We start from the raw sequence: 10995 nt of genomic DNA, 5'->3' as shown, positions 1-10995 counted from the left end.
AAAAAAAAAAAAAGAGAGAGAGAGAAAGAAAGAAAAGAGGCCAGGCATGGTGGCTCATTGGCTCACACCTGTAATCCTAGCACTTTGGGAGACTTAAGTGGGCAGGTCACCTCAGCCCAGGAACTCAAGACCAGCCTGAGCAAGAGCAAAGCTCATCTCTACTGAAAACAGAAAAACGAGCTGGGTATTGTGCAGTTCCAGCTACAAGGGAAGCTGAGGCAAGAAGAGCCCTTGAGCCCACAAGTTTGAGGTTGCTGTGAGCTATGATGCCATGGCACTCTACTCAGGGCAGCAGAGTGAGAATTTACCTCAAAGGAAAAAACAAGCAGCTCTAATAGGATCTTAATTCAATTTTATTTTTATTTTCTAAAATGTATTGCATTCAAAGATACTTTTAAAAATCTCCACTAAAGTGATATGCAAAAACAATAACTACTACATATAAGATTGCAAAAACTTGATATGCTTTGGATAGCAAAACTCTGATTTGGAAAATGGGACTACCAGACACTTTACAGTATTTGTTTTAACTTATAGTACTATACATGAGCCATCACTAATTTACAGCTTGAGTTCCAAAATTATATCTGAAGGTTGGTTATTTGTTAATGATGTCGTTCACCTATAAAATGTTACAAGTGGCTAGGTTCCTAAACAAGGCTACAAAGTTTCTTCAATATACTGATACTGGGACAGGCACAATGGCTCCTGCCTACAAACCTAACACAGTGAGGCCAAGGCAGGAAGATCCCTTGAGCTCAGTGGTTCAACCAGCCTGAGCAAAGTGAGACCCTGTCTCTACTGAAAAAAACAAAACAAAAACATAGAAAAATTAGCCAAGTATGGTGTGGCATATGCCTTGTCCCAGCCACTCAAGAAGTTGAGGCAGGATTGCTCCAGCCCAAGAGTTTGAGGTTGCCGTGAACTAGGTTGAGGCCACAGAACTCTACAAACAAACAAATAAAATACCAATAGGCCAGGTATGGTGGCTCATGCCTGTAATCCTAGCACTCTGGGAGGCTGAGGCGGGCGGATTGCTTGAGTTCAGGAGTTTGAGATCAGCCTGAGCAAGAGCCAGACCCCATCTCTAAAAATAGCCAGGTGTTGTGGCGGGTGTCTGTAGCCAGCTACCAAGAGGCTGAGGCAAGAGGATCACTTGAGCCCAAGAGTCTAAGGTTGCTGTAAGCTATGATGCCACAATCCACCCAGGGTGACAAGAGTAAGATTCTGTCTCAAAAACAAAAACAATCCCCCACCTGGCCCCGGGCAGTGCCTGTGGCTCAAAGGAGTAGGGCGCCAGCCGCATATGCCACAGGTGGCGGGTTTAAACCCAGCCCCAGCCAAAAACTGCAAAAAAATATATATATATATGTATATATATATATATAGTAAAGATAATAATTTTTCCCATTTTTCTAATTCTGGTCAGGTGTGGCAGCTCACTGTACTCTCATTTAAAAATCAATACAATAACATTCAAGATCCAAAAGGGATTATTAATCTCCTAGGCATTATATATCATGTCTTATTATAAATTAGCATATAATTTTTAAACTATTGTTTTTCCTTTTATTGATAATTTTTAAATTTTTCTGTGATTTTAAATTTACAGAAAAATTATAAGAATAGACTCGGCACCTGTGGCTCAAGGGGCTAAGGCACCAGCCACATACACCTGAGCTGGCGGGTTTGAATCCAGCTCAGGCCCACCAAACAACAATGATGCCTGCAACCAAAAAAAAAAAGCCGGGCATTGTGGCGGCTGCCTGTGGTCCCAGCTACTTGGGAGGCAGAGGCAGAGAATTTCTTGAGCCCAGGAGTTGGAGGTTGCTGTGAGCTGTGCTGCCACGGCACTCTACCCAAGAGGACAGCTTGAGGCTCTGTCTCAAAAAAAAAAAAAAAAAATTATAAGAATAATGCAAGTAACTCCCATGTACAATTTATCCAAATCTCCCAATTATTTACATTTTGCCGTATTTACTTTTATTCTCTGTCTCTGCCTATATATATAGCATTATTATATATGTGCATATGCATATATAATACATAATATATACATATACATATTTTAAGAGAAAGTTGAAGATATTATGCCCTTTTTTGGCCAAAGTATTTCAGTGTGTATTTTCTAAGAATGAGGACATTCTTTTAAATACATTATCAAAATCAGGAAATTCAACACTAATACAAATCTGTTATCTAATTGATAACTCACACTTAAGTTTGGGCAAATTGTCCCAGTACTGTAGTGTTCTTTATAGCTAGATTGCTTATTTGCTTGCTTGCTTCTCCCTTCCCCCACTCTGGTCTGATTACACATTACATTTACTTATATCTCCTGAGTCTTTAATTTGGAACCTTTAGTCTCAACTTTTCTTTTGCCATATTTGACCTTGACATTTCTGATGATGGCAGCCCACTTCTTCTGTAGAACATCTCACAGTTTGGATGTGTCTAATGTTTCCCCAGATAAGATTAAGGTTTTATACTTGCTGCAGAACTGCTAGTGATGTGAAGTTGTGTCCCTCTCAGTGCATCATATCATCAGGTAGGTAATGTCAGTTTGGCCCATCACTGGGGAGGTTGACTTTGACCATTTGGTCAAAGTGGTAATGTCTGCCAGGTTTCTCCATGAAGTTACTATTTTTTTCTTTGTTATTAGTAAGTTTTTTGCAGGGATATACCCTGATATTAAGTAAATATCCTATTGCTCATTAAATTTAATTGTTTGGCATCCATTGATAATTTTCTAACTCTGGTCAGGTGTGGCAGCTCACTATACTCTCAGTGCTTTGGGAGGCCAAGGCAGGAGGATTGTGGAGGTCAAGGTTACAATGAGCTATTATCATGCCACTGTATTCTAGCCCAGGGGACAGAGCAAGACCCTGTCTGTTAAAAAAAAAAAAAAAAACACCTTTCTAACTCTACCAACTGTCCCTTCTCTATTTATTAGTTGGCAATCTGCAGTAAAGAAGTGCTTCCCTCCCATAATGGCATGAGTGTATTCATAATCTATGTACAAATGACTTAATAAAAAAAAAGAAATAAAAATAAATAAATAATTAGGAACAAAAAGAAAAGAACTACTTCAAAATCATTCTACTTCAACTGCATATACCTGATGGTATCTTAATCTTTTAATACAGTGTTAGATTTGATTGAGTAACACTTAGCTATTTAAAATCTGTATCATAACTGAGATTATGATACAGATAATATTGTATCTGTATCATTTTGTGTGTGTATGTGAGCACATATGTATGTGTAATGTCTTTATCAGCTTTAGTATAGACTTATACCACCCTCATAATAAATTAGAAAAGTTGTTCAAAAAAAAAAAAAAAAGAAAGAAGTGCTTCCCTAGAAGACATTTTAAGTTCCTCTCTCAGGGACTGAGCCTTCTTTCCCACTGGTCTTTGTCTCCAAACCTATACCAGACTGCATTCCCCACCTTGGCATATCCTTATATCAGGGAGTTTCATTTCTGGATAATTGGTCTGAGATTTCTATAGCAAATAAAATCAAGAGTTCATAAATCTAGTTTGAATGTCAAAACCTGAGCTGACCACCGCACCTCTGTGGCTCTCCCTTGCTGTAGTTCTCTCTGACAGTTGCCCTTTATGCCCTGGAGTGGAAGAAAAGGGAGGATCACCATCAAATCTCATTTACAATTCTTAGGTAACAGGCACTGGGGTCAGGGCTGGTGCAAAATTCGGCCAATTCAGGGAGAAACCGGGCAGATAATCCCACAGAACAGATGACACGCCCATCCTATTACTGAGCAGGCAGAGGCATTTCCATCATTCTCAGGCCTCGTGGGTAATTGGAACTGACAAGGACCAGTGTACAGCAGATGGAATTAGTTCCAGCTGGAAGTTTCCCAGAAATGGCCCTGGGGTGTGCAGTAACCTCACAGGTGAGATCACTTATCTAGAGATTACCTAGGATATGCCTCATACATGGTATAAGGCAAGAGGTTCTTGTGGCAACTGAATCATGTTGACAGAGGATGTTATAAGAATAGAAGGTTCTGCACAAAGGATGAGGGAGAATCTAGAGATCAGGAGAGGAGGGGATTTGTCAGTGGCTTTGGTGTTTTAGTTTTTTCCCCTTGTGCCCCCAGACACCAGGCTTGTCTGCTAGACAGAAATAAAGCTTGTTTGGAGAACAAAAGTTTTTCCAACTCAATGAACAGGAAACGTGTAGCTTGAAAGGCTCTACCCCTTGCTGGCTGGGTGGCCTTGGGCACCTCTGAGGCTCAGGTTCCTCGTCCATAAAGTAAGGATAGCATTTCATACTCAATTCTCATTAAATAAGAAACACAAGATTGGGTGGCGCCTGTGGCTTAGTGGGTAGGGTGCTGGCCCCATATACCAAGGGTAACGGGTTCAAACCCAGCCCCGATTAAACAGCAACAAAAAATAGCTGGGCGTTTTGGCAGGCGCCTATAGTCCCAGCTACTCAGGAGGCTGAGGCAAGAGAATCCCCTAAGCCCAAGAGCTGGAGGTTGCTGTGAGCTGCGATGCCATAGCACTCTACCGAGGGCGACAAAATGAGACTCTGTCTCTAAAAAAAAAAAAAGAAAGAGAGAAACACAAGATTGATTCATATTAGTCAGCTTAGTACTACTAAAGAAAAGAGCCTTTTAAAGAACTGACAACTACTAACAATCCATGGCCACTAAAACAAATTATCAGAAATGCGTAAGTTGTGCATCCATACCTGCACAAAGGTGTTCATTGTGCAATGTAAAATATTAGAAGTACGTACCAAAGAGGATATGCCAAGTACCCCTCTCCCCAGAAAATCCCCTAAAGGTCGAGATTTTTAAATAATTTTTAAGATATGGGAAAATGTTAAATGAAAATCCAAGAAATAGACCTATTGAGTGTGACCTCAATTAGGTAACTATATGGTGGAGGATAAGGGGACCGTATGTGTATGGGAATTATATAAAAGATACAAACAAATCACTTCAAGTGTTGACTAGGTTAGTTGTGTTCTGTTTGTTAGTATTGTGTTTCCTGTGGCTTTTTGCTATTTTCCTCATTTTCTGCCATTTTCTCCTGTCGCTCAAACCTTGCTCACCCAGGCACCCTTGCTCTGGGGCTGGGGCTCTCAGGTGGCCTGATGCAGTGGGGCAGAAGGGCTCTGGGTCAGCAGTGTCATTTCTGACTACAAAGTCACATGAATGACAGACACTCCTGGGGGAGAAGTGTCAACCCTGGAATAAGTGAGGTTCTCTAAGCGAGAGCCTGGTCCAGCTAGCCCACTGTAGCCACCACCACCAGCAGCCTTTCACCTCAGTCACATTTGGAGAGGGTTCCTCATCCATAAAGTAAGGATAGCAAGAATGTTCTCTTCCTACTTCTTGTTTACTGCTTCTGGGACAGTTGTTGCTGTCCGATTTCTGTCACAAGAAATTTCCATTTCCTGGTAAGAGTCACCAGAGTAGACTGTACCCCCGACTTCACCTCTGCCCACTTAGTTCCTAAGCTCTGTCTCCCCACCCTTCCTGGTTAGGGGTAGGGGTACAGGCCTGTTGTTCAGTGTGACGGTCACCTAGGCTGAGAGGTGGCAGGGGCTAGAGCCGCTGCCTGTCCACCTCCCTCAGACTCCGGGTGAATGAGAGTGCAAAGGAAAATTTCAATGTGAGCTCTGCTTTCTAATCTCCTTTCAAAATTATCCTACTCCCCAATTCAGTCAAGTCAAGTCCATCACTGACTCACTGATTCATAAATACTATTTATTGGCTCAAACTTGGGGTTTAAGTGACACTTTTCTACGCATAGAGGAGAAACACAAGCAATCCTAACTCCTCACCATGAGTATATAATGTCACATACTTGGGAAAGAGTTAAGTGACAATGCCAGAGTCCCAAACCGTGTAGAACAGACAATAGGTGCTAAGGAGGAGAGCACTGTGACTGAAGAGGTTGAGAAGGAAGGCTCCCAGGAGGAGCTGAGTCTTCAAGGATGGATAGGATTGGGTGATCATACAGAATGAGAATAGAGAATGTTCTCCACCCTAGGAGTGGAAAACAACAGGAGCAAAGACGCAGAGGCCATGTGGGTTGGAAGGAATAGGAAGAACCCTGAGTCTGCAGGATTTCTCTGCGTTCTGGGAGGTGGGGCTGTGGGCTACAGGGGCCTTAGCAGCATCCATGCCCAATGCAGGACAACACCATCGACTTCCTGGAGTATGTGGCAGCCCTGAACCTCGTGCTGAGGGGCACCCTGGAACACAAGCTGAAGTGGACTTTCAAGATCTATGATAAGGACCGCAATGGCTGCATCGACCGCCTGGAGCTACTGGACATCGTGGAGGTCAGTGTCTCTTAGCACTCGAACACTGCTGGGGCCCTGAGGCTGGTGGCCAGCTGGGGCTGGAGAAGAAGACCTGAAGTCATTCCAAGGGTGTTTTCTGACCACTGTGGGATTAAGCTAGAAATCAATCATGAAAAGATAACTAGAAAATTCCCATCGGTTTGGAAAGTAGGCAATACACTTCCACATATGCCATGAATCAGTGGAATTCTCTCTCTCTCACACACACACATTCACAAAATGTGTAGAATACAGCTAAAGCTGGACTAACAGAGAAATTTATAGCCTTAAAATGTATATACTAGAAAATAAGAGGCTGAGGCAGGGGGATCACTTGAGCCCAGGCATTTGGGCTGCAGTGAGCTATTGCACTCCAGCCCAAGTGACAGAGTGTGACCCTGTCCCTCAATAAGGAAAAAAAAAAACTAAAAAGAAAAGAAGACTGAAAATCAATAATCTAAGAAGCCACCTCAAGAAATTAGATAAAAGAAGAATAAATTAACCCAAATAAACTAGAAAAAAGGATATAAAGAGCAGAAATTAATAAATTAGAAAACAGGTTTGGCGCCCGTGGCACCGTGGTTGCAGCACCAGCCATATACACTGAGGGTGGTGGGTTCAAACCTGACCCAGGCCAGCTAAACAACTGCAACAAAAAAATAGCCCAGTGTTGCAGCAGGTGCCTGGAGTCCTGCTTGGGAGGCTGAGGCAAGAGAATTGTTTAAGGCCAGGAATTGGAAGTTGCTGTGAGCTGTGATGCTACAGCACTCGACTGAGAGCGACATAATGAGACTGTCTCAAAAAAAGAAAAGAAAAGAAAAGCTAGCAAGGAGATGAGGTCCCTAGCACAGCACAGACTGCCCTGTGCCCCATGTTAGCCTGAGGTAGGCATTTTCAGGCCTGTTTTAGAGAAGGAAATGGACTCACAGAGGCTCTGCAGTCTGTCCAATCTTAGGAACCTAGGATGTTCTGGAGCTGATTAACCCGTCAGCTCTCAGACACTCTCAGGGAGGCCTCCTTTGTGCCAGGCACTGGGCTGGGCGGCCAGGCCACAGAGATCAGTAAGTCATAGACCTGTCTTCAGAGAATGCCCAGTCTGGCTGAGGATAGCCCTTATAGCTGTGTGTCTCTTGCACACTTGAGTGGTGTCTTCACAAATGTAGTCTTATTTGGAAAGGAAACTGCAAAGGAGAAACCTTGTTTTCCCTCCTGTCCAGAGGCCTACGTCATTCTATCTTACACATATACAGACACATTCATAAACATGCGCTGAATTCTTCTTGCTTCTCTGCATCTCTGTTTCTTCCTCTGTTGTGTGGCGTTTGGATTGTCACAGTCACCTAAACATCCCTGAGAGGTTTTGTACTGGGGCTTTGTGGCTCTCAGTGGAAATCCAGCTGGTGTTGGGTGGGGTGGCGTGTGAGGCCAGAGACTCCCTAGTTGGAATTAAGCCACGGGGCTCTGAAAGCACGGCCATAGGACAGGTCAGTTTGATCTGGATCTGGATCCTGTGGTCCTGAGATGTGGAGCTGGGAAGCCAGCCCTGGGGAGTGGCACTGAGGGATGTGATCACTGGGGTGAGGACAGAACTTGCAGGGTCTCTGGTCAATACAGCTGAGTATTCTCTGCAGGCGATTTACAAGCTGAAGAAAGCCTGCCGGGTGGAGATGGAGGCGGAGCAGCAAGGCCAGCTACTCACCCCTGAGGAGGTTGTGGACAGGATCTTTCTTCTGGTAGATGAGAACGGAGATGGTAAGAGGGGCAGAGGCGGCGGGGGCGGGGGGCTGTCCACTCTGCAGCCTCTCTCAGGCCATGTGGTCTCGGGGTAGGCCCTCCATCTCCAATGACTGATACCCTCGTGTGTGACAAGGGTGCGGAGATTACGTGAACTGCTATGTAACAAAGGGCATCAGAAGCACATGATATTTGAAGGAACGATTAAAACTCCTAAGGGAGTTGCTGATGGGGGTCGGGCACGCACAATAGAGAAAAGACAAACCCTGGAGTCAGGCAGCCCATGATGAAATACAGTATTTTAGCCTCTCTGGGCTTGGTTTTCTCATCTGAAAAATAGGGATAATGATAGTGGTAGAGATAATGTAACGATGTGTTTAAGAGCAAGGCATGGGGGGGCCTCCATCCAGGCTGCTTGGGCTCCCTCCCTTGTAGTCCAATGCCCAGCCCCAGGGCAATGTGAGGAGGGGTGGCGGGGCTGCACAAGAGACCAGCCCCACCTGGCATTTCAGAGGTACCCCAGGCAAAAGGAAAACATCAATTCATCTGCAAAGGAAGCCCCTTAAAGCTTTCAAGAGACTCCTAGAGAATCAGAGAATTGATCAGCCACAAGCTCAGGACCCAACTTTGCAGAAGAGGTGTGGCTGTGGCCTAAGAGACCAGGTCTCCTCTCCTGTCCCCATCCCTGAGTCTTCCCTTTGCCGATGTGACCATCTCTCCTGCCCCTTGCTCAGGCCAGCTCTCTCTGAATGAGTTCATTGAAGGTGCCCGTCGTGACAAGTGGGTGATGAAGATGCTACAGATGGACGTGAACCCCAGTGGCTGGATCAATCAGCAGAGACGGAAAAGTGCCATGTTCTGAGGGGTCTGGGGCCCTGGGAGCCATGGAGGAGTCTACAACCTCCCCCAGGACTCCAGAGCAGTGGGAGGGTCCCTGGCTGCGTTTGCGCATGCCCTCTCTCACCCCGGAGCGGACCTCTTGCACCTCCCGTGTAGGGGCGCGTGGGGATGGGGAAGGGATGCTGGGTCTGAAGTGGCCAACAGGGCACAGTCCATTCTGGAAGATTTCCTGGGGTGCTGAAGGGAACTTGGTTACTCCCCACTTCAGCTGCTGCTGGAAGAGCTATGCCTTGGCAGAGTGGTGTGGGGCTCCCCCAGATCCCTAGGTGCTCTCAGTTAGGAGCAGGAGTCAAATGAGGGGTGGGGGTACCATAGGCCAAACCAGCCATGAGAACAGTCACACTTATGGGGTATGAAGCAAGGACTGGTGGGAAGCAGAGGCTGGAAGGTACTGAAACTGAAGACAGGTGGGAGCATGTGGTAGGACCCCAGTATCCTGGGGAGGGTTCCTGGCTAGGACTTAAGCCTCCTCCTCCTCAATGGTGTCAACAGGGAGAAATGCAGCAAGTAAACGGCAGCCTGTGGTCCTCCTGCCCCTTGGAAGAGTCAGCTGTGCTTAAAGGGCTGTTTCAGCTCTGCCCGGTGCTTCTCCCCCTGCCCTACTGCCAACCTGTGTCCTCCCAGAATCCCCCTCATTTTTCATACCTGCCCCACCCTGACCCCATCCTGACCTTCCACAATTCCCAGTCATAAGCTGACCTTCCACAATTCCCAGTCATCTCTTTAAAGGATGGGGAAACTTTCTGCCTCAGGGGAGAACCTGGGGCCTGCTGACCTGGGTTCTAGGCCAGGCTTTGCCTCCAGCTACCCTGTGACCCAGGACCACCATTTCTCTTCCCAAACTTTGGTTGTCTGTCCGCATGGTGAGCAGGTTGAACTAGGCGAGCAGTTTTCAGATTCTTATTTTTTTAGCTGTGGAACTCTTTTTTGTTATACAAAACTCTTATTCGTGACCTGGGTGTAGAAACTGGATGAAAGGGGAGCAGCTCTGGTTGAATGGGGCTGGGGAACTTTGTTCCCTCCCAGACCCCCTGGAGCAGAGGCCCCTGGAAAAAAATCAAGCAAACACCAGTGGCCTAAATTTAAAAGTGGGACCAGGAAAAACATTTGTTTTACCTTGAATGGATAGGTTTTTATGTTGGTGTATAAAAAATAAAACTAAACCGTTGAACCTGAAATTTCATAGGTATATTTTATCTGATATTCAATGAAGTTTCCTTTAGAAATCAAATTTAGGTAAAAAAAAAATGCTTGATTAAAAAATCATTAATAATAATCCAGGTGGGACAGAGATAGGCACCAAATCATGAAGGTGGCAGTGAATGAGACTGGGGAATGTCCTAATTATATGTAGATACCCTCCCAGCTCTGACAATGTAAATTATCAAAATTTCCCAAGAGGCAGACAGCAAGAGTAGGAACAGAAATGTCATCTCCTTTTTTCCCAGGCTGCTCATAGCATTGGCCTCCACCTTCCCTCCTTGTCTGTTGCTCAGCCTGGTGACCAGTGTGGTGGTCCAAGTGATGGACAGAACAGGAGAAGCAAAATGCACCCTCTCGTCCCCCTACTGGTGTCCTCTCTGATCTGGTGTTTCACTCTCCTTTTCTCTTGTTTTCTCTCTCCTACTTCGGGATTTTACTTACTCCTCACACCTCCCCACACCCAGTTCAAGCGAAGACTCAAAGCTCAGAAGAGCATCTTTGAAAAAATCATCATAATTGCTCTAGCCTCTGTCTCTCCCCAGGTTCCTGGGGCAACAGGGAGTTGTAATTCACGGGCAAAGCTGACAAAACCTGTAGGGGATGGATAGATCTCTGAGCTGGGTATTCTTTTTTCTTTTTCTTTTTTTGAGACAGAGTCTCACTATGTCCCCCTGGGTAGAGTGCTGTGGCTTCATAGCTCACAGCAACCCTCAAACTCAGGCTTAAGCGATTCTCTTACCTCAGCCTCCCAAGTAGCTGGGACTACAGGCGCCCACCACAACGCCCAGCTATTTTTTGGTTGTAGTTGTCATTGTTGTTTGGCAGGCCCGG

At 45.4% G+C, this 10995-nt stretch overlaps 2 protein-coding genes across 2 annotated transcripts in view; one reads left to right on the top strand and one right to left on the bottom strand.

Annotated features, from left to right (window-relative positions):
- The window catches only part of GUCA1B (guanylate cyclase activator 1B), a 10503-nt gene extending 1580 nt beyond the window's left edge, over positions 1-8923 (top strand). Inside the window, exons 2-4 of the mRNA XM_003789190.1 lie at positions 6178-6327; positions 7959-8079; positions 8796-8923. Coding sequence (XP_003789238.1) covers positions 6178-6327; positions 7959-8079; positions 8796-8923 — 399 coding nt within the window. The remainder of the gene's footprint in view (positions 1-6177; positions 6328-7958; positions 8080-8795) is intronic.
- GUCA1A (guanylate cyclase activator 1A) overlaps positions 1263-10995 on the bottom strand; it is a 19927-nt gene continuing 10194 nt past the window's right edge. The window contains exon 5 of the mRNA XM_003789189.1: positions 1263-1273. The gene's annotated coding sequence lies outside the window, so the exon portion shown is untranslated. The remainder of the gene's footprint in view (positions 1274-10995) is intronic.

Source organism: Otolemur garnettii, unplaced genomic scaffold (genome assembly GCF_000181295.1).
Source record: "Otolemur garnettii isolate 467f Iridium unplaced genomic scaffold, OtoGar3 scaffold00031, whole genome shotgun sequence".
In the NCBI taxonomy this organism is placed as follows: Eukaryota; Metazoa; Chordata; class Mammalia; order Primates; family Galagidae; genus Otolemur; species Otolemur garnettii.
This window is presented reverse-complemented; position numbering and strand designations above follow the sequence as displayed.